This window comes from Drosophila rhopaloa, unplaced genomic scaffold (genome assembly GCF_018152115.1).
Source record: "Drosophila rhopaloa isolate 14029-0021.01 unplaced genomic scaffold, ASM1815211v1 contig_178, whole genome shotgun sequence".
Classification (NCBI taxonomy): Eukaryota; Metazoa; Arthropoda; class Insecta; order Diptera; family Drosophilidae; genus Drosophila; species Drosophila rhopaloa.
Genome location: NW_025335059.1, coordinates 6,894,333 through 6,916,547, shown reverse-complemented (window position 1 = coordinate 6,916,547; position 22,215 = coordinate 6,894,333). Strand labels below are relative to the sequence as shown.

Genomic DNA, 22,215 nt, shown 5'->3' with positions numbered 1-22,215 from the left:
GCCAGCAATTGCTGGATCTAAAGGTGCCAGGGCCAGGAGAATATGACTCAAGAGTTAAGTGCCCGGTTGTCATGGGTTCGGAGAAATACAAGGCATTGAAATACTTATCTGTTGTGGCTAAAAGTTGCAAGAGCATTAAATTACAAGCTAAAACTTCGGGAGTATTTCGAGGGGTGGTGGTGGCCCACGGGGACAGTGTAACTGTTGAATGTTCTGAATATTTTCGATGTGTGTGTGTTAGGCAGTGTGAGTTCTGGTTGAAGTTAGGAGGAAACGGGAAACAGCGTTACGATATCCATGCAAATTATTCACCAAGATTTCTTGTTTTGTCAAAATTTCTTTTTGTTTTCGTTCACATTTACAGGTAGGGCTTAAAAACGTAGAAGATACATAAAAAAGGCGGAAAATAACAAATACATAAGACAAAAGTGTTCGAAAATCTCGTCAAATAACGATAACGTGTGTTCACAGCCAAAAAGAGAGATAGTGTGTGGAGTGTTTGAGGAAATCAAGTGATGATCGAGAGAGCAGAATCGGAAGCAAAAGAAATACGGACTGAGAAACGTTTGATTGCATAACCAGCTTAATGGCTATTGTTGAAAAATCTAGGGAGGAGAAAGTGGAGGAAAGTGTGGGAGAAAGTGTGAGTGGAACGACAGTGCTCGAACAAAGAAAACAAAGTTAACAACTAAGAAAATCGCACATTCCTTGCTTTCGCTTGTGACGTGTGGTAACTCATAAGAAAACATAACATCGAAGAGACACACACATTCAAATTAATTCGCATTAAATGCCTTCGGGCCTTGATTTAATTCTTTTCGCTTACATTTGCATGAATCTGTAGATCGCCGGGCGAGAGTACGGTTTGGACACTTTGAACGCCGCCAAAATTACCTGCTATTCGATGTTTTTTTTTTTGGTTTTATTTAGATTATTCATTGGGTATTTTGGGTTTTATTTTTGTTTTGTGGCATAATGGTTTATTGTGGCGGGCAAGTTGGTTGCAGTTTCATTTTTAGGGTGGACCAAAGAGAGAGAAAGAGTGGAGAAAAATATATGAAAACAATATTTCAAAGGTGATTTCGAGTGGTAAATGTGAATTCGACTAGCGCTTAACTAGCTTACTAACTTAGCTTAGTGGTAAATTAATTAAATTAGCTACGTTATTGAGGGATGATAATAAATAGTTAAATAGGTATATAATAGAACTACACTCCCTAGTGATTTATACAAGTTATAAGTAAATACGAGTGATGGTCAAGGAATTATAATACACTAAAATAATTACTTATCTATTTTTACCCCTAATTATTGCTGTGCTTAGCTAAATGTTTGTTTATAGCTTAGGTCGGATGGTTTTGAGTGCTTATAAGCAGCTAAAAGCATTCAACTTTACATATCTGATGCATTTTACTCAATAAGAATTGCGGCTTACTTTTTGCCCTTGAAAGTAGGCAATGAAAGTTGTTGAAAACGCATTTTCAACCGTTTCTTTAAAACAAATGCACACTCACACGGACACCAGCATGCCAACACTTACTCGGAAAATCGCCTTGGGTGCGAAAAAGAACTAGTTTTCCGAGACACACAGACACACATATACAGGCATCGTCTCACACATACACTTGTGTTTTGTGGGCCATACCCCTGGCATACTTTCATTTGACTTTGGTCACGATACAAAACGTTTATTGTGCGCATAATGGGCAACAGCAGCAGCAACAACAACAACAGCAACAATAACAACGATGGCAAACAAAACCAAAAACAAGTGATATAAAAATAAAAAAAAAAGTATGAAAAAATTACATAAAAACAGCAAGACCAAACGATAACAGTGTAAACAAAAGAAGGCACGAAAGTAAAACAAAGCCAAAGTAAAGTAAATTATTTGAGAAACCACACGCACAATCTGCTTGTTGGGGCATGGGCTGGTTTAGGGGGTAGTGCGGGGGGTGGCGCCACGAAAGGGGGCAAGTGAAAGGCGCAAAAGACCAAGAAAAGAAAGCAAAAATCAATAATGTACACAAAAACACGGTCATTTCTGTCCCTTGGCGACCTTTCTTATTGTTGTTCGTGTTGTTGTACGTATCGTTGTTGTTTGTTGTTCTTATTGTTGTTGTCCCTGTGGAAAGGCTGCGCACAATCATCGTATTGTGCAACATACAAAGAAATTCGAAAAATCAAACAAATTTTACATTCGTGTGTGTGTGTGTGCCGCTGCTTCCTGTTGTATATTTTTGGCCATAAATTCAAGCCAGTTTTGGCTGTCAGGCGGAAAGGGGGGAGGGAATGGGTGGCAGCAGGTGGGGTGTTGGGGAGTAGGGCTTTTAATGGGCGTTGGGCTGGCAAAAGGACACTAAAACCATCATCATCATCAGCGGCAGAGCTGGAGAAAGCAGCCGTAGCTTGTGCTATTTTTAAACCAACTCAAACAAACACAAACACACACAAACACACGCAGGCGCATAAATAGCACACAAATGGCCGCAAACGGGCACACAAACACCAGCACACGCAGACAAACAAACAGGCGGCACCTACACTTTCACACGCACTTTATGCGTGGGCCAGCCTCAATGTTCGCATTAATGTCACTCATACGCACAGTTGCACATGCAAACAAACAACAACACAAATACGAACAGCAACAACAACAAACAAGGCAACATCAACGTCAACTGGTGTTGGTCAACGATTTAATTAAATTCAGACCCATTCCCCAAAGATCCTCAGTCGGTAGCATTTTAAAATAGCCAAACACCCGCTTATATATCCTGTAAAGCACACACACACACAAGCACGCAGGAGTGCGGTCTATATTTACTTATTCACAGCCTGGTTGCCCATATGCGACACATTTCGCGTTGATGTTGCGGTTGCCATTTTAGTTTTCGACCCCCCCACTCCCCCATACTTTAAGTCCATCTAGAAGCTATTGATTTTGTGTGTTTAATCGAAAATGTAATTCATTTCACAAATTTGTTACATAGTTTTGAGCGGTATTTGTTTTTATGGGCGGGGGTGGTGGGGTTTGGCTTGCACACATATTCAAAATTTGCGGCTAAAACTGTAGCTGTAAAGTGTAACTAACAAATCGAGAGCTGTCTAAAACGCATTGTATATCTGCTAAGTGATATGGAATTCAAATGAGTGTGGATGGAGTCACCTGCCTTGTTAAACTAAATCAATGTTACGTTTTTTAATTTTGCCATATTTTTAAAAAATTAACTTCGTATCTTCGAATCCATTAAATTGTATTATTTCTGATTTCTAAAATTAATAAAAAAATTTAGACTTTATTATATTTCAACCAAACTGGTATTAAAAAATGTCCTTTAAAATAATTAGCTGAATTCGTGCTCTCCATTATAAATTGAAACTTTACTATGATTGGCATTTATCCAAAAGAGCCATAATTTTTGGCTCGCCACCATTCTATTCTGCTTTTCTGCATTCCTCAACGGTTTTTGTTTCAATTGATGCTGCCTTGCTGTTGTTGTTCTTTATGTTGCTGTTGTAACTGATTTTTTTTGACCGAATTTTGATTTTTTTTGCTATTTGCCATTTTTTTTTTGTAGGCTTTAAGCATTTTTTTATACTTGGTGCTAATCTATTTGCATTTTGCATTTAAATATTTCACTTTTTGGCTGTCTAAGCATTTTGTTTGCGGTTTTGATGTGGTTCGTTGATGTGAGTGTGTTTGTGTGTGGCAGTTGTTGTTTTTGTGGTTGTTGTAGCTGTTGTGGGTGCAATTCAAGAGAAGCTTCACTAACTGCAACTGACACTCACCTCAAAACTCAGCTTTTTATTTAATTTGTGAAATTCTTTTTAGGCTTGGGGCTTTTTTCAAGTTATATTTCCGTATGTCAGTAAATTTCGAAGGTTTTTTTTTTATATATTTTTGTTTTGTTTTCCTTATTTACAAATCCAGATTCCTTGAGCTGATGTTGTTGTTTAATTCTGGTTCAGGACGTTGCCTAATTTGCGGTACAAATTGCTGGGCATGTTAGCCAACCACCCGACACACACACACACATATACTGGGGCTCAGGTGGCGCCTAAAAGCACCACCCAACCACCCACAACACACACAAAGATTGCGTGGCAGTACAGTAAACAAATCGAGCGTTTTCCTTCTACCTGCTAACCAACAGCAAAATGGCAAAAAAATAAAACAATAATATTAAGTTGGTGCTGCCTCCGCATTTTCTTTTGCAAGTGAGTGTGTGTGTGTGGGTGGGTGGGTGTGTTGGTGGGTGAGTGGGTGGTTTTTAGGCCCTTGGGTTCGGGGTCGTAGGTAGCTGGTGTGGTTGGGTGGTTCAGAGGCTCGGTGCAAAAGCGTCCGTTGGGCGCCACAATTTGCGCAGTGTATTGTTAGTCGATTGACTGATTCGAGAGCAAATTTGTTTGCTTTTTCGCTTTGGTTGTTGGATACGCTTTCGCTCAATTAGGCAGATTTAAAGTGATTTCAAGGTCGTGGTTACCTTTTTTCTTTTGGAAATTTTCTTTAGCACATTCACTTTGTTGGGGATATTTTAAATTACATTTTAACACTTTAAAGAGGGTTTTGGCTTTTTTAAGAAAACTTTTTGTTTAATTCCGGCTGCAGGCCGTTTAGCCTTGGCTGCTGTTCAATGCCAAGTTTTCAATTATTCATGCTTCATGGCCAATTAAGTACATTTTGTTTAACTGACGCCGCTCTCTTTACTTTCTCCACTTTCTCCGCCCGACAGCCACATGTCAGGCTTTTCCTCCGGGCCTCCTTCTACTTTTCGGATTGTACAATTTCACACCAAGGTTATTTTTAACTCGACATTTACATTTCACAGAGTTTGGCTTTCGCTTTTCCGCCCGCCTCGCTTTCGATTTCACTCACTCGGGGGCTTTTGCGCTTTTCACTCGTATTTCGCTAGCGTGGATTTTCCGATTTTCCAGCAACGTATTTTTGCCTATATTATGAGTAGTAGAATATTTTCCTTTATTTTTTTTTTTTTTTTTTTCTTTGCCACACACGTGCGAAATCCGCGAGAACGACCGCTGCGGCTGTTTACTCGCCTTTAAAGTTCATCGAAAACTAATTTCGTTTCGATTTCATAAAAAATCTCAATGGAATTTTCACTTTACGCTGCCATTCGCTTTCCCTTGCGCCTACTCGCTCTCTCTCTCTCTTTCTCTCTCACTCTCGGTGGCTGTTGGAGCCTACAACGTTTCCAATAACAATGTTACACGGCGGCCAGTGGTTGTTGTTGCTATTGCCCACTTTCCCATGGCGATTTCCAGTGCCGAACTAAAAATAAAGTTAAGCGCGTGGCCAACACCGCTGCCGCTGCCCTCAGTCGACGTAGCAGTCAGCAGCGATAACATTGACAGCTGCTGCCGCCCACCACCCCCCAGCCACCCACTTTCCACCCACCGCCCACCGCCTACTTAAGGGTCAGCGGGTTTTTCCCTGTGAGTGTATGTGTGTGTGTGTGTGCCTCGCTGTTTGTGTTTGCCACCTTCAAGGCGAACCTCTCGCAAAGTCAACGTGTTTGCCTTTGCCTTCCAGCCGAGCAGGCGGTGGGTGGTCAGTGGGTGGGTCAGTGGGTGGTGCTGCGCGTGCTGGATGCGGAAAAGCTAGGAACTATAGCGATGGATGGCTGCCACAGCCGCTGCAAGTGCATTCTTTGTTGTTGCTGGCTGTAGTAAGGACCATGACGGTGCACAAAGCCCCCGAAACGAAAGGCACTGAATGAAATGACGTCGCTGCAAGGGAAACCCAAAACTGCGATGTGGACTCCACTCGAATTGCAGACTTTAGGGGGCACGAAAAAAGGGAAAAAGTGGCTAACGTGACGCAGATCGAGGTAGTTATTAAAAAGAGTTTAAGAGTTTAAGAGTTCAAAGGCGAGTGCTTGCTGAAAATTTAAAATATATTCTATAATCTCAACCAAAAAAAAGTTATATCTTCCTGGAGCTACGGAAGTTCGACTGTAAATTTGTTTGGCGAAATATAAAGATTGAGCTCAAAAAATATCTTTTAAGAGTCTCATATTTAAGCACAGCAATATTAACAATAAATGGTTTCCTATGAGAGGGATTGCTTCAAATTCTTAACACACATACGTATTAAAAATATGAAAAAAGAACTTCATAACATTTTCATAGTAGTATTGTTTTGAAGTTTTTTTTAAGGAATTTGTATCTTAATTTCCTTTAATGTTACTTGATACATTATGACTTTTATTTGATTGTTAGGCATCAAATACTTTTATACAATATATCTGTATTTTAAAAATGTGAAAAGCTATCAGAAATTATAAGATAAATCCACCAAGACAAGGCCGTTGTCGAATAAATGAATGAATTTAACCTGAATGGATTCTTAATTATGATCATATTCAAACCACCGCAGATCAATTGTGGGTTAAGCGAAACTTTTTGTGGGTTTACGCGCGCTTCACGCCAACATCAGCTGCTCTTCTGCCTTGCCCACCCACTTTGCCACCCACCGCCATGGAAGTGGATGTAAAAACAAGGGGGGAAATGGAGAGATGGGGGAAATGCAGCGCATGCGTCTTATTGTGCCACAATGGTGTGTGGGAATTTTCCAAGCGAATTGTTGGACGGGAAATTCCAACGCATGACGTCTGGCGGTACACTGCGAGCATTGTGAACTGACAAACAAAGTGGTGAGTTTTTGGTGGCATAGATGGCATGGTGAGTTCTGAGTGCACCTGCACCAACAACACACAGCCCACAAAACATCCACCCAATCAACCACCCACTTACTTTCTTCATTTCCCTTGAGACTTTCACTTGCTTCGGTTTCGGTTTTGATTTCTTTTATCACTTTGCTGCATTTTGGCATTTAATTTACGGCATGCAGACATAAGTTTGGCCACCTGCTTATCGGTGTGGTTGCACGCCAGATCAGGTGGGTGGGTCTTTCGGTGGTTGGCTGGGTGCTTGTAACTTTTGGGAGCCTAATTTTATGCCACACTCTGCGGCCCGCAAACACACTCGCAACTGAATACTGTGAGCCTGGGGCCAAAGTTGAAATCAATAATTATTATATGCTAGTTTGTTGGGAAATTGAAAATGACAGAGGGAGTTGCGAGGGGGGCTGGTGGGGTAAGTGCAACATGCTTGCCAGAAACTTGCGCGCTAATGTGCAGCAATAAAAAATTTAAATCACCAGGCGCCGCATGTTGCACTTGCCGAAACACTCACTTAAAGAAACTAACTAGGTTTTAAGAAATCAGCTTTAAAAAATTAACTATCATTTACTACACTTTTGGACTTAAGAAATGTAATTGACTCGACTATTTTTCTAGAAAATATTTGGATTCAAGTATGTAAAGCCAAAGCCCCAGAAAAGTGCCAATATGTTTTACTGTAAATTTTTTATAAAGCATCTTCTAAATCGATATCATAATTGAATACCAATTAAACTTGGCAACACCAATCACCACAGTTGTATACATATTGCAGTCAAATAATTGCATCATATTAATGTTATCAAAGTAAATAATATTATTTCTGTTAATGTACTAAAGCATCCATGTGATGATTGATTATGTTGAAGACTTTTTTCTGAGTGCATATCAAACTGTCGCCTGTCGAGGGGGTGGAAAATAGAGGGATTTAAGGGTGGCAGAACTGCAGCAAGTGCCAACAAGAAACTTTCTAATTAGGATAATAAATTTGCCAGCATCGCACTTGACAACGTCGCCCGGCATCTCTCAAAACATGAAGAGCAGAAGGAAAGCCCCACCCATTGGCGCCTCCCTCAAGGAAATGCCACCCCCTCTTGGCCACCCCCTCCCCCCTCCATCCCCTCTCCAACCACTCCGACAACATCGGGCAAGTGCAGCTGCTTGGCCAACTTCTTGATGTTTTGTGGTGGCTGCCAAAAAGGAAAAGCTGCTCGTCCTGCGCCTCCTTCTTTTCCGCCGCCGCTGTCTTTTGCCGTTGGAAAATGTGTTTTCGGGTCAGCTGTGAGCAACCTTCCTGCCGTGCACTGGCGTATAATTTATGCTGATTGCATTTAACGGCCAGCGCGGTACAACAACGCAAAGTGAAAGTATGCAGCGTCCAGGAGTGCGCACTTGTCTCGCGGTGGCTCTTTTGGCCTCTCAATGTAAACAATTTATTTTTATTTTCGCCGCTTCCGCGGTACCTTCTTCTTCTTTTCCACCCCGCCTTCCCCCCCCTGCCCCATTTTCACCGCTTTTCCTGCACCCTTTTCAGATTTTCCTTTCCATTCGCTGGCTGTTGTCGAGCGTTGAGTCAAGTGCCCCCAAGATAAGCGCATCGAAATGTTTCCGCTACAAAACATTCCTTGCCATTCGCTTTTCTTTTTTTTTGTGCACGATTTTCCTCGCTATTCCGAAGCTGTAAGTGTGTGTGAGTGCGCTTTCTATTTTTATAACCTCCGGCATGCAAGTTGCGTTTTTCCTTTTGCGGGGAAAATGTTTGGCGAAACTTTTCCAGTTTGGCAGCTTAAACTTTCATTTTGGGCAAAGCGCAAATTTAGGGGTTTCCTCAGCCAGCTTAAATCGAACTTAAGGCCTTAAAGTAAGCTTAAAGTTAACTTTTAAGATGAGTTTAATAGACATTGAAAAATTAAACATTTATATACACCGATTAAAGAAACATAGAAAATGTGAGGCAAAACATAAAAGACTTTTTAGTTGGTTCGGAAAAAAACATCAAATACTGGATCTCAAAAACGAGTCAAAGAAAAAGACAACGCACCAATGTGAGACAAGAGAGTGCTACATTTCGAAAGATTATATTTTTTTTTTGGCGGGATAAAGGATTCGGGGTTGAACGAGCGAGTCAAAGAGAGTTTACATAGACAGAGAGATAGTGAATTATATGGGAAAACTTGAAAATGGAGTTGGATCTTAAGGCATGGCCTTGGGAGACATTCAGAGTGGAAAATATGGAAGCGATAGAGATAGAAGGGGAGTTTAGGGATCAGAGGATCGCTCAGGCGATCAGGGGGAAGTAGAGAGCAGAGATAGAGAAGGCAAGAGCTGGATGCGAATTGGACAAAACGTCTCAACTCACCGTCATAGTCCGATCCGGCGGTCACGGTGGCCACGCCCCCCGCCCCCGCTGCCTGGGCCTGGGCGGCCAGCAATTGATGCTGGAACTCCTCCTCGGAGCTGCTGAAGGACCTCTGCTGCTGCGATGCATACTGCGATCCTGCCAGCGCCCGTCGCTGCTGCTGCTGCTGTTGCTGCTGGCTGTAGGCACTGGGGTCCATCGCATGACCACCGCTGATGGTCAGGTTGCGGGTCAATGGTGGCGGCTTCTGATAGCCACCCATCTGCGGCACCTGCTGTCCATGTTGCTGCTGCATCGGCTGATGTTGCTGCTGCTGATGCGGATGTTGCTGCGGCTGCTGGTGAATCTGGGCCTGGTAGGATTGCTGTTGATGCTGCTGCTGCTGCTGTTGCTGCTGCTGCCTGGCCGCAAATTGCTGCGAATGCTGCTGCTGCTGAGGATGTTGCTGCGGTGACGGACGATGCTGCTGTGGCATAATATGTTGCTGCTGATGTTGCTGGTGTTGCGATTGCTGCTGCTGATGCTGCGAATGCTGTTGCTGCGGATGTTGCGGCTGCACCTGGCTGGGATGCGCCAAGTGGGGATGCTGCCTCATCAGACCGTCCAGCTCGCCCTGCAAACAATGTATAATAGGGTAAGTATTGCGTTCACTAAACAAGTATTCTTATTTAATTGCAGTTGGTTTAAATATATCTCAACTCTTAAATTTGCTTTAATTTTATTTCAGCTTCTAATTGAGTTTGATGATTTGGAATACTTATTTCTAAAATTAATTAAAAATAAAAAATTTATTTAATGAAAAACAATTTTTTTTTAGGAAATTTCGAACTATTTCCGTTTAATTGCCTACCTGATAGTAACGCGGATCATCATCGGGATAGGCACCACCCGATCTTGGTTGTTGCTGCTGCTGCATCCCGTATCCCTGCTGCGCCTGCTGCGGATTCATTGGCTGCATCCGTGATCGCTGCTGCTGCATCTGCTGCTGGTGGTGCTGCATCTGCTGCTGGCCAGGACTCATCATGGGGTCCATTCCGCTGTCGGAGGCCGAGAGGCGGCGGTTCGTGGGCTGCTCCTGCTGCGAGTACTGCCGCCTCAGCACACTGCCCGCCCGCTGCATCGGCAGGTTCTCCTTCTCGGCGGCACTGCGTGTCCTCTCCAGCTTGGGCCGCTTGTCCGTGGTGTCGTGCGGATCCACAATGGGATGCTGGGAGATGTCCTGTTGGTTAACATAATCATAAGCCATGATCTGCTGTTCTCGTCCAGAGCGGACAGGTCTACTCACGCTGCTCCCATCCGGCTCGATGCGTCGGATGAAACCGTCTTGTTGCGCCGCCGTCTTGTTGATCCATTGGCCAGTCTTGGACAGCAGCTCTTGTTTCTTGCGACACAGTATGCACACCCAAATTACCTGGAAAATTAACAGAGATTTATAGTGCTTAGATTGGGAAATTTACTTCTTATTACTACTAGAGAAATTTTGATATACGCGGTATACAAAAAATTAAGAATCTTAAGGGTTTTATGGACTACTTTACTTTTATCTACTGCAAATATGAAATATTATCGAACTTGTAAAGATATGATGTATCGATTGACATTCAGAACTGAACATTTTGTTAAAGGACTTTTGTTTACCTCAGATCCAAAACAAATTAACCAAGTTGGAAGTTTTCCCAATCGAGAAGTTCTCCAAAATAACATTCTTATTAGCTTGGGCAAAAAAATTATGCCAATAATAAATAAGTGAAATTCTTTTCAGCGTATCCAGTAAAACTAGTTAGGTCTATGAAGCCTTTAAGTTTCATAAGTTCCACTACTAAATCTCAAAATACAGAAAAGGGTTTTATCCAAACAAAGAAGTCTCTAGGGATTAAAGAGATACGAGGCAACCTGACCAGCATTTAAAACTATGTTTTTGCTGGTGTCACTTCCGCTTGTCCCCAAGAATTCTCTAAAGGTTATAGCACCAACCCTTTCCTTGAAATGTCAAAAGATTGAACCCATTCTAGTCTCTCCTGGTGCTTCAATCACTAGAACACACATACATAGTTCCGGTACTCTCCCGGGAATTCACACGTTCACTCTGATTCGCTTTCAAATTTTGTGACCAGGCTTTGCCATGGACGAGTTCCTAAATCTGAGTGTCAGCCACATACAGTATGAGCTGGATGCCTTTGAGGAAGACGAGGGTGAGAGCGATGGCGATGGTGATGGCGATGGTGATGGCGTGGAAGCAGTTAGCGGTGAGGAAACCAGGCTGCTCTACTACTTCAGCAGATTGTACGACATTCTGAGCGGGAATATCTTTCTGACCACCTACGTGGAACGCGGGCGAAGCGAGTATTTCGCGGGGTTTAGCAACGTGCATTTGGTGGCTCCGTTCCAGGACGATCAGCAGACGGAATGGTACCACTGGATCCACCTGTCGCTCATCTTCCGCGCCTCTAGATCCTCGACACTCTGCTGAAGAAGATGCCTTCGTGCCGTGTCACAGCCAAATTGAAATTCCATTTGGCATTTGTTCGGAGTTGTTGGCCCATCTCGTTTCATTTTGCGTCCTGGCATTCACTTCTTAACCCCCCAAAGCCCACATTTGTTTCTGTGTGTGTGTGTGTGTGTGTGACATTTTGGCAGCAGTTCAACGGAAAAACGTTTGGCAGCAGGGCCAGAAAATGATAAGCCTGGGCAGCGAAAAAAAGAGGGAAAGAACCAAGAAACGGTTCACTGAGTTAAATAAAAATTGAAAAAAGTGTAATTGAAATGCAATGCACTGTGGGGGGCAAAACGAAGGTAGAGTGGACTTAAAAAAGGAATGCGGAGGAGATATTCTTCAATGCCAGTAAAGATATCCTGCTATCAAGGTTACTGACTGAGGTGACCCAAAATAAATCATACCAGAAATAACTCTAGAGCAGCCACCCTTCTCATTGGCCAAAAGTGCATAAATTAAATGGCTTAAAAATATATTAATATTCCCATTCATTATTTTTTTAGAGTGCTCAATTTTCTAAGATGAGATACCGAATAGAAAAAGTTATTTTAATCATGGCAAGTGGGTTCATAAGCCTTATTTTCTACAATGAGATACCGAATAGAAATACTTTAATCATGGCACGTGGGATTAATTAAAGCTTTATTCTATTTCCGTTTCCTTAGTAGTTATAAACTCATTTTAAGCACTTTTCGTTTCAAAAAAGCCTTAAATTTGATGATAGCTTTAAAATCTTTTACTGGCATTAGAATTTATTGTACATTATTGGTGTAACTCTAAGGCTAAGAAAGATATTGGGTCATAAACTATATCTCGGGAGTGATTTTTGGCTGCCCAAGGAGTTCCGTCGTCTGATATCCTTGACCAGAGGCAACGCTTGAAACTAGAAATTATACGTAAATTATGAGTGTCAAATTGGGAGGCGCCTGGACGAAAGTGGCCGGGCGACAGGGTTCGGGGAGGATGTCCTCCGCAACACCCACTCGCACTGGCACACACACTCGTCCATCTCCAATTATCCAGCCCGCGATGGCGGACTACAAGGCGACAATGAAATTTATTCATGCGCCCAACGCGTCACTGGGGACAGTTGGCAACAAGCGACCAGTTGGCCTATGGCAATGTCGATGTGGCAATGGGGCGTATGAGTGATGGCTGCTTAGTCAAGCGGCAGCCGGGTCGCCAGTAATATTGGCACCAGCGTTGTCCTATTTGTCAATGAGCGGAAAATGAGCCCGTCACCCTTTAGGATAAAAAAAACCTATTTTCCCGCTGTCACGCGCGTTTCAATGAGTGTCTAAGTCCGATGGAAGGACTCAGAGGCACAAGGAGTAAGCCCGTTCGATTTGGTTAGTAAGGATATGGAGGCTTTGGCCAACTCACCTTGTTGCTGCGCAGCGTCACCTTACCGCCACATCGGGCGCAGCAGCGAATGTTGCAGTAGTGGCAAATGTGGCCAACGCCGTCGGCGAACTTGGTCTTAAGGCATATGTGACAGGTGGCATCCAGTTCGACGCCAGCCTTCTTCTGCTGCTCGGAGCGCTGTCTTATTTGCATTTCCAGCGTGACCACCTCATCCTGCTTGCGCCTGCAATGGGATCAACGAAGAAAAGCATTTCATTACATTTTAAATTACATTTTTAGTCCACTTAAAGAGCCCCAAACTGGCAGTCTTAAGACATAAGCCCTAAACAAATTTTTATATTCAATATCTGGTTGATTAAAATATGGTAAAAATAAAATTATAAAATATATGAATGTTGTAATTACAAAAATCGGTTTTGTAAGGGTTAAATTGAATCTTGTAAAAAACCCTTTAAGAGTCAAAGCTAGTTGGGAAACTAAGAAAAAATAAATTATAAATTATAAATACAGAAGCTTACTTAATCACCATAAAAAGAATTTATAAATACTTTATATTTTTATAAATTGTCTCAATTGTCTGGATTGGAGATTTTACATTAAATATTTCATCGATTAATAGATTGTATAATACTAACTTGGTTAATAATAATAAAATATATTTTATCGCCGATAACTTATTATTTACGATATATTACAAATTATTATTAAGAGGATTTTAAAGCTTTTGAGAACAGGCTTGTCTTAAAAAACAAGCAAACCAAATAAAGATTACTTAAAATAAAATTAGTTTCTCTTCAAAAATACTTAATATATTCTAACCAAATTCCATGGGAATTGCATGGATGTAGGGTTCGATTGCACCCAACTTCGGTTGTTAGAGATTTCTGGCGCACCCCGATATAATTTGAATACTCACCGCATGACCTCGTTCTGCTTCTCCTCCTCCTGCTTCTGCCGCATAAGGACATTCTCGATCTGCATCCGCTCGTGGGGCGTGAGGTGCGACAGGTCGGGCATTTCGTCCATGGCTCCGGTCTGGGAATCGTGTCCTCTAGTGGAATTGTGGTTCTGATCGAAGTTGTTTGACTAGCGCTAGCTGCTCTAATTAGTCGCAGTGTAATAAACTTTGCTTGGTTATATTTATAGAAATTGTTAATTTACGTTTTCGGTTGGATTTAAAGCTTTTCTTTGGGGATTTGATAAACTTTTCTATTTTGGTTGCTTGGAATGCAGTTTAGCAATATTTATATATACTTTTTGTTATTAAATATTATAAATATTATTTTGGATTACTAAACCATTCTGATAGAAAATCACAGAGCAAATTTCAAAATTTTTTATGATTTTTTTGTTATGAACTTTTTGTTTAGATTTGTTGTGTAGACTTTTGGAAATTCGTTGAAAATTGTTCACAATGCACTCGTCGTCCTTTGTGTCCGTGTGTTAAATGTGTTTTATGCGCTCCTTATGGTTGTGTTTGTGTTGCGTGTCCTGTGTGTTTTTGTGTGTGTGTGCGTGCCCTCTGACCCCTTTTCACTGGCGACTTTCTTATTGTGCACTGTTTTGTGTGTTGTTTCCTTCCTCTTTGTTTAGACCTTTGTATTTCTTTGGCTGAATGCAAATTTAAGTGGAAAATTCGTTTCTGGTTTTTGTTTCATTTTTCCACCGCTCTATATCGTTGCCGGGCCTTTGCTGTTGTTTCTAATTGCAGTTGTTGTTGCTGCAGCCTTTGCCGAGTTAGTTGCGTCCTTTGTTGCTGTTGCTGCCGATGCTGATGATGTTGCGGTGCCATTTTTGCGTTGAGATCGTTCCGAAATGCAGTCCACTCGGTTTAAGGGGTTGTTGTTTAGCACTGCAAACAGGATAATGTAGAAGGAAATGAGTATTAGTAATAAAAAAACAAGCTCTTACTGCTAGATCTTATGTTGTTCCGAAATCAATTATATTTACTCTAATCTGCATAGGCCAAATGAAAAATCGTAAAAGGCATTGCTTGTTTGAACGAACTGGAAAATTTGAAATACCTGCTAAAATTTGATTCAAATAATGTTAAAATTGAATCCATAAAATAACTCCAAGGAGTGAACATACCTATATTAACCAATTAATTTACCACTCAAATGGAGCGACAACTCTTCCATCCCAAGTGAAACATTTAATTAAATCCCGTAGACCAAATGCAATGCGAAATTAAAAAAACAAACAAAAAGTAAGCCAGTAGGAAATGAGAATTTTAACGAGATGAGCAGTGCGGGAAAAGCAGGCAAAAAGGGGCGGTCCCAAAGCGGAAAGGGGGTTCCAGGGGTGGTCAGTATCTGGCCGCAATGCAAACATATGTAACTGTATTTATGGCCATCAACGTGCCAGGGCAAACAACCAGCCGCAAAACCAGGCAGGTCCCTTTAGTGAGATGAAGTGGGACGAGGGGAAGGCAAAAGGCACTGCGGTTGACACGGTGACGCACGTACAAAATGCGAAAATATATACGAGGCCATGTACAAACACACTTAAAGAGAAAATTACACACTTTTAATATTTTCGAATTTCTAAACCCTACAAAGAATATCAACATGAACAGACAGTCCTTAAAATATTAGTAAATTATCTGAACGGTTTATTTGAGATCCAAACCACAAATTTTAACTATTATGTGTTTCGCAAAAATTTCTTTAGGCTTCTGAAACTATTTTTTAAAGTCTAAAATATTATTGGAAAAAAAACCAAAGGGAGTCACTGTTTTAAAAATATCAGCTTGAGTATTGAAAAATTGTCTAGTTTTATTAGCTACTAAATAATGAATATGTCATATGTCGAATCCACGATGAGCATTTTAATTTAACAAGAATTGAAACTACTATTACTTTTTTTTGTAAGGAATATTTAATATATGCATTATTTAATTATATTATGTATTTCCTAGTTCCTGGTTATTTTTTTCAGTGCTCACGCATATACTCACGCCTAAGAGGAGATTGCCTGGCCAGACGGAAAAGCAGAGGGGGAAGTGAAGTGGGGCAGATGAGAGGCAGCCCGCCTATTTATATAGACAAGCCCGTTGGAAGACTGCAGAGTGCAACCGGAAGCAGACACTTCACTTGCAGGGGAGCCAAAGATGCTTTCATGCGCCTCATTTCCTCCGGCTGAAAGGCATTCGAAATTAGCATTCAATGGCCAGGAAGCAATCTAAGCCATCGTAATTAAAAGCCATCAAGCAGGCTGAGCAAAATAAAGTAAGCCAGATACCCGGCAGATGGGCGACTTAGCCAGGATATCGACCTCTAATCCTATTTGATTACCGAAAACCGAGGCTCAGGAATCGTCCAACCAAAGAGCAGGAGCAGCTGCATTAGGACCATATTGTTGCACCAACTTTGATTGCATGAATATTGCAGCAGCAGCAAGAGCAGGTCAAAAATGTCCCACCTAAGTGGGCATTGGCTATGACCCTCGGACCACTGAGAACAATTTCCCAATCTGAAAACAAATAACTTCACGAGACTTTTTGTACTTGTCCGGCCCACTTTTACTCAAATTGAGTTAGGAGAACATTAAAATCCATGTCGAATCATCCACGACATGAAAAATGCGATTGATTTCTCTCATGAATGTGTATTTATTGCTGGTTTATGGCGCATCCTTAGGGCATGCACACGAAAATTCGCAGCGCTACAGAGAAAGAAAAATCGCTTGTCGACAATATGCGTCACATCCTTTTAAAATTGACAATAAACAATTTGACAGTTACATTTACTAAACTGACTTTGAACTAGGACTATATGCCTTAAAAGCAAGTGAAATTTCTATTGCTTGAATATTGCAACTTAATATAATATTAAGTCTTTTATAATTCTAAGCCTTCAAAAAGGAAGTTAAGTTCAGAAAACAGAAGAAAATGCTGAAATGGTTATTTAACATTATCATAAGTTCTCGTAAATAATTATTGACATTATTATTAATTTTAGATACTCCACAATATGGTTTCTTCATAAAAATAAAGCTATGGAAAGGGAATCCAACACAACGTGTAATTTCTACACCCACATTTTTTTAGATTACCTTGAAACTACTTTTATTTTCCTGACTCTAAGTGCAAACTCAATCCACCATATATTTACAAATTTCAGTAAGTCCTTTCGATTTTGTACCGTGCAACTGCAACCCCCTCTTGGCCCATAACTTATGTAGTTCAAGCGAGATAAAATCCAGCTTGCATGGTGTTTATGGGCCTGCTTTATGCTGCCATCCACAGAGGTCCTCCGGCGATGGCGATGGCGTGTATCTTGTATCTTGTGTATATGGCGTCTTGTGTTTCAGCGGGAGCTCATGAATTGATAATGCAGCAGATGCAGCATGGCCTGCAACAACAGCGCCAACGTGCCATGCAAAATTGATGGCTGCGTTGAGGGGGGGTTGTGGGGCTTAAGTGGCTGCTTTATGGGCGACAACGGAGCAGGACATCCAGGGAGTCAGGACATGGGACCTATTTTGGCCTGGCAGGACCAAATTTAATGCCAGAAATCAATCTTGTGACTCTTCAATCAATTGATTAAGATAAGTTAAGTTTTCCCCTTGCCTTACTTCACTGCAAGTTTCCGAAAATGAGGCCTAAAAAACACAAAAATCAGCATATCAACTGAGAGGGAGTGAAAGAAAGTGGACGAGAGAGAGAGAGAGAGCGGTTAACATTTCACCACGAACTACTCCAAATGCGCGCGCTTGCGAGGGCGCCAATAATTTAACTGCTGAGAGCGAGTGAAAGTCCCACAAATTTCCCCTTGATAATTTCCCAGCCACCTGCTTCGCAGTAGATAGAAATTTTATGCGCTGACCGCGCGAACTCAGTAACAACAAGAACCATAGCAATTACTGAAGCAAAAAAAAAGTGCAGCAATAGAAAACCCCAAAGCGCGGGGGGGAAATGAGGGGGAAAACTTATCAGGCACAAGGATGAATTATAATAATAATGAAAAATCCAAGGATGGGGATGGCGGGGGCGGACATTCTGCATTCCTTGTCCACTGGCCAAGGTTATTTCACATTACGCATACGCCCCGCGGCCAACTGCAGGGAATGGCACAGTCACAGGCACAGGCAATGGCACTGGCACAAATGTGAAAGTTCACTGCCAGGCAGTGCAACTGCCCCTGCCCAGCTGATAATTGACACTTTCAATTAGCCATCGCAATCAGAAACAGAAGCCGCAACAACAATGTGCCCAGCGGCAAGGAAACTTCATCGGAAATGCATTTGAAAAGCTTGAAAATGAGCACGGAGCAGTCAAAGTGGAAAGCAACACAAGAAAGCCATCAAGGAAAAGGTCAAAATGGTAAAACGCTAACTGCAATCAAAATCAATTGAAAATATATGGTTAAATATTGTATGGGTTAAGCAAACAAAAGGGCAGAAACTATTTTTAAGCCAAAAAGTACAAATTTTCAGCGGCTTTAAAAAATTCCATTAAAAACAAATTGTGATTAAGAAAACTAAATGTTTGGCAAAAGTTCCTGAATAATTTATACTAGTATGAAATAAAATGTTTAAAACTTGGTTTATTTTTATAGAAAATATTTAAAAATTAAAATTTTATTATATTTTTTCTTTTTTTTATAAATGTTGACCCAATAACGAAGTTATTGTAACATATATTTTAATTATCCCTTTAAAAGATCAATATTTAACATTTAATGAACATGTAATATTTGCCGCATATAAAAAATTGTTTTCAATTTCAATACGTTTCTGCAAATAAATGTTCTGCAAATTAACTCCAGGAATAAATTAGGAACTTATTCGGAAGCTCACACACATGTTCTCAGAAGTGCAAGCCAGCGTCTGCTCTAGCGTATTTTGATTGCTTTCGTTCTTATTCCAATTACTTAATTCCCGGAACTTCATACTCGCTTTAAACTTTAACGTTCTTCGTAAGTTTTGCACTCATTTTTATTCAGTAAAAGGGCAAAATATCAACTGGTTGCTCGATTAGGAACTGGGTCATTTATCAACTGACATCACCTGTCAACGGGGGGTTTCCTTATCGAGCTATATATTGTTGTCCCCGTGACGTCACGCCGCCCGTGGAGATCGCTCGAAATTTATGCAGATAACTAAATTGGCGAGCGAAATTTTCATGGCGTCAGCCATTTCAGCCGACGGGTGCAATGGACTTGGTAAAACTCGCTTCACACACAAACACACACACATTCACTCTGAATAGAGCCATAAAAGAAAACGTGGCCAAGTTGCCGTTTGTTGTTGCAGCCAAAAACTATAAACGAGGCAATGACTTGGTGACTTTTTGCGGTGGCCTGCCAAATGGAACGTCTTAGGGCTTTCCCCGCCAGCCTGACTAATGACCGTTTTACATTCGTGGCCGGCCGTTGATTCATGACTGTTTTGCCTGGGCCTACCCAGCCCATAATTGCACTTATTCATTCATAGTCGGTGCCCGGCCAAACAAAAGTCGTTGACTCGAGTGTGGTTGGCCAGGCCAAAAAGGATATCTATGCTTTTCCCGGAAACGGGAAGCTGGAACAATGCCACTTTGTCGGTTAGCTTGTTCAACTTTTTCAATTGCGCGCACAATTTCCATGCAATTAACGGCAAACAAATATGAGGGACAAAACACTGGCAAAAACTTGTCGAATAAGTGGGGGGATACAGCAAAAAAGTTGGTCCAACAAGAGACACTGAATATGTTTTACGGAGGGAAGAAAAGAGCCAAAAGGGCGAGCAATGACATCAAAGCATAAAAGGCAATTTCATGCACCCATTGACCCCCACAAAAATGGGGGAAAAGCGGTAAAAGGGGGGGCAGTGTCAATGGATAGTTGTTTCAATAATGTCCAACCAACCAGCCGCCTGCCCACACATCTACGCCCACTTGTATCCGCACAGCAAAAGACCCTTATTGTGGGCTGCCTGCCATTACTCATACGCCTCGTGTGCATTGTCAAACATTTATGACGTCCATTTTGGTTCACTTGGCGAGTGTAGACTTAAGTGTGGGTGCTTGTGTCGTCATTACCATCATTTGTCTATAAAGCAATAGGTTGGTCTATTCCCAACCTCTGATTCCCCTATTCGTTGTTGCCTAGTGACGTTCGCCATTTGCCAACTGAACGAGTCAAAAGAAAATCGATTCGAACTGGCTGCCTGTTGCTGTTGCTACTAGTTTACCTTTTAATTAAATTTAACGCCCATCGATGGCACCCACCGCCATCACCCACACACTCATTTTACTATTCATTATTGCCCAGTAAACAAAGCAGTAACAGCCACAAAAGAGAAGAAAATTGCAGACAAAAGAACAGAGGCAAAATTTGCTTTATATGTCGTGGCAATTTATCGGCCATTGTTTGTCATTGTTTGGGGCAACTGTTGATGTTGTTGCCCCTTGATTATAAGATTTTAAATATTTAAGCTGCTTGATAGGTTAAAAAAACTAGTTCACCTTCATTTGGTTTAACTTACATGCATTTCTCTATAAAGTTGTTGTGTAAACGGCGTTGTCTGTTTATTCGTTGTTTCTTTCAAGGGTTTTTCTTATGTTTTAAATTTCTTTGGTTTAATTTTCAGTTGGTATTATCAATAAGAAAAGAGTTTTGTTCATTATTTATTACGTTTTGCTATTTACAAGGCTTTGGTTGATTTTCATATACTTAATAAACTTGAAAACTGTTTGGTAGAAAGATATTTGTTATGGCTTTTAATAATTTATATGTATTTTTTGGTAAACACTGAAGCGGCTCTCGTAATTTGTTGTTTCTCTAGCGAGCTTTGCCTGTCGTCTAAGTGTAAAGTTGAAGTTGAGTTGTAATTATGTTGCATGCTGCCTCTATTGTTGTAAAACACAAACACACACACACAGAGGAAATAAAAGAGAGAGAGACAGGGAGAGAGGAGAGCGAGTGAGAGAGGACACTGCAGCTGGCAGGAAATACTGGGATGTTATTGTGCCAATACTGGGTTTCCACTCAATCAACGGAGACGAAAAGGCCAACTTGGGTTAGCCAAGTTAATCATACGCACTGTTGTACATTAAAAAAATATTATCATTGATTTTGTTTTTTTTTTACCTTAAAAACCTAAACAGGAATTTATTTTGATTTAATTTGTACAATTGTACGAAGTTTTATTTTGTGTTGATTGTGTGTGTGTGGTGAACTCTCTCTTTAGCTTCTTCTCACATTCGACTTTTCACCCGCATTAATAGTAACTTTTTTGTTTAACCAAATTAAATTAATAGATTCCCGTCACTTTCATGGTGAAATATTTTAAATAGTTACAAAATTCTTTGCCAGTCATTTGCTTAATGAAATTTTCCTCTGGCTCAAGGATAAAGGACAGCAGTTAACTGCTCTACATGTGTGTGTGTGTGGCTTTATTTTTGCATATTTAATGCGTTCATCCGCACCGAATCCTGGCCAAAAGGGACGACGAGATCACGGCCAACACAACAAAGGAGCGCAGAGGCGAGAAGTCGAGGAGCAAAGAGAGCGGAGAGAGGAGCGTTTTGGGTGGGATTGCGTGGCGTTGTGTGTACAGAAAAAAGCAGCAAGCTCACGAACGATGAAAGAAAAAAAAACACGAACCAAATTTTTGTTAGGAAAACCCAATGAAAAATTCAGAAGTTTCTTACATTCTTTATACACTTTTTTTAACTGATTTGTGGTTGTGGTCATTAGCTTAAATCACAATTGGTTTGCACTTAGAATTTATGTAGATTTGTGTGTGTATAACATAGGCAAATATACATATATGTATATATACGACTATATCTATATCTATGTGTGCAGCATTCCATATGCCCAAATTAATTTTCCGTTTAGTGAACTCATTTTGTTTTTTTTTTTTTTTGTTTTAATTGTTGTTTGCTGGCGATTGGAGCCTGATGTTGCTGTTGCTACTGCTAGTGTGTTGGCGTTGCTGTTGCTGTACTGCCTGCTGCACCAACAACAACTACATGGAGTGCGGCGACAACAACAACGACAACGACGACGGATGCGACGACGGCAACGACATCACGACGGCACGACAACGACTGAAAACTGAACCCGCAGCTGGAGCTGAAAAAGCTGGCTAACTGGCTGCCTGGCCCACGATATAGCCCACGATATGGCCCACCTACATCAGGAATCCGCTTCGATTGTCGTCAGCAGTTCAGGAATTTCTCTCTCGCTATCCCCATTTCTCTCTCAGGGACTCTCTCTCTATCTATCTCTCTCTCTCTGTTTTTTCGAAACGTGGTGAATTGACCAGGGAGTTGTTAACCAGGCAAGGGGAGCACTGTTTCTTTC

General features: G+C 41.2%; 3 protein-coding genes across 3 annotated transcripts in view; 2 read left to right on the top strand and 1 right to left on the bottom strand.

Moving 5' to 3' along the window:
- LOC108041420 overlaps positions 1-21,935 on the bottom strand; it is a 46,106-nt gene extending 24,171 nt beyond the window's left edge. Inside the window, 7 exon segments of the mRNA XM_044459043.1 lie at positions 9,061-9,673; positions 9,911-10,279; positions 10,346-10,471; positions 12,938-13,142; positions 13,836-14,771; positions 20,390-20,593; positions 21,558-21,935. Coding sequence (XP_044314978.1) covers positions 9,061-9,673; positions 9,911-10,279; positions 10,346-10,471; positions 12,938-13,142; positions 13,836-13,945 — 1,423 coding nt within the window. The 5' untranslated portion in view covers positions 13,946-14,771; positions 20,390-20,593; positions 21,558-21,935.
- Positions 11,094-11,798, top strand: LOC108041421. The gene has a single exon (XM_017119349.2). It carries the CDS (start codon positions 11,183-11,185, stop codon positions 11,528-11,530), a length of 348 nt encoding a protein of 115 aa, XP_016974838.1. The 5' UTR covers positions 11,094-11,182; the 3' UTR covers positions 11,531-11,798.
- Positions 17,153-17,469, top strand: LOC108045608. The gene is given in 3 exon segments (XM_017124979.2): positions 17,153-17,208; positions 17,260-17,318; positions 17,321-17,469. Coding segments are annotated over 3 exon segments (264 nt in total).
- Positions 21,936-22,215: the final 280 nt, after the last annotated feature.

Coding starts and splice junctions, on each gene's coding strand:
- LOC108041421 (XM_017119349.2), top strand. CDS start 11,183: ATGGACGAGTTCCTAAATCTGAGTGTCAGCCACATACAGTATGAGCTG.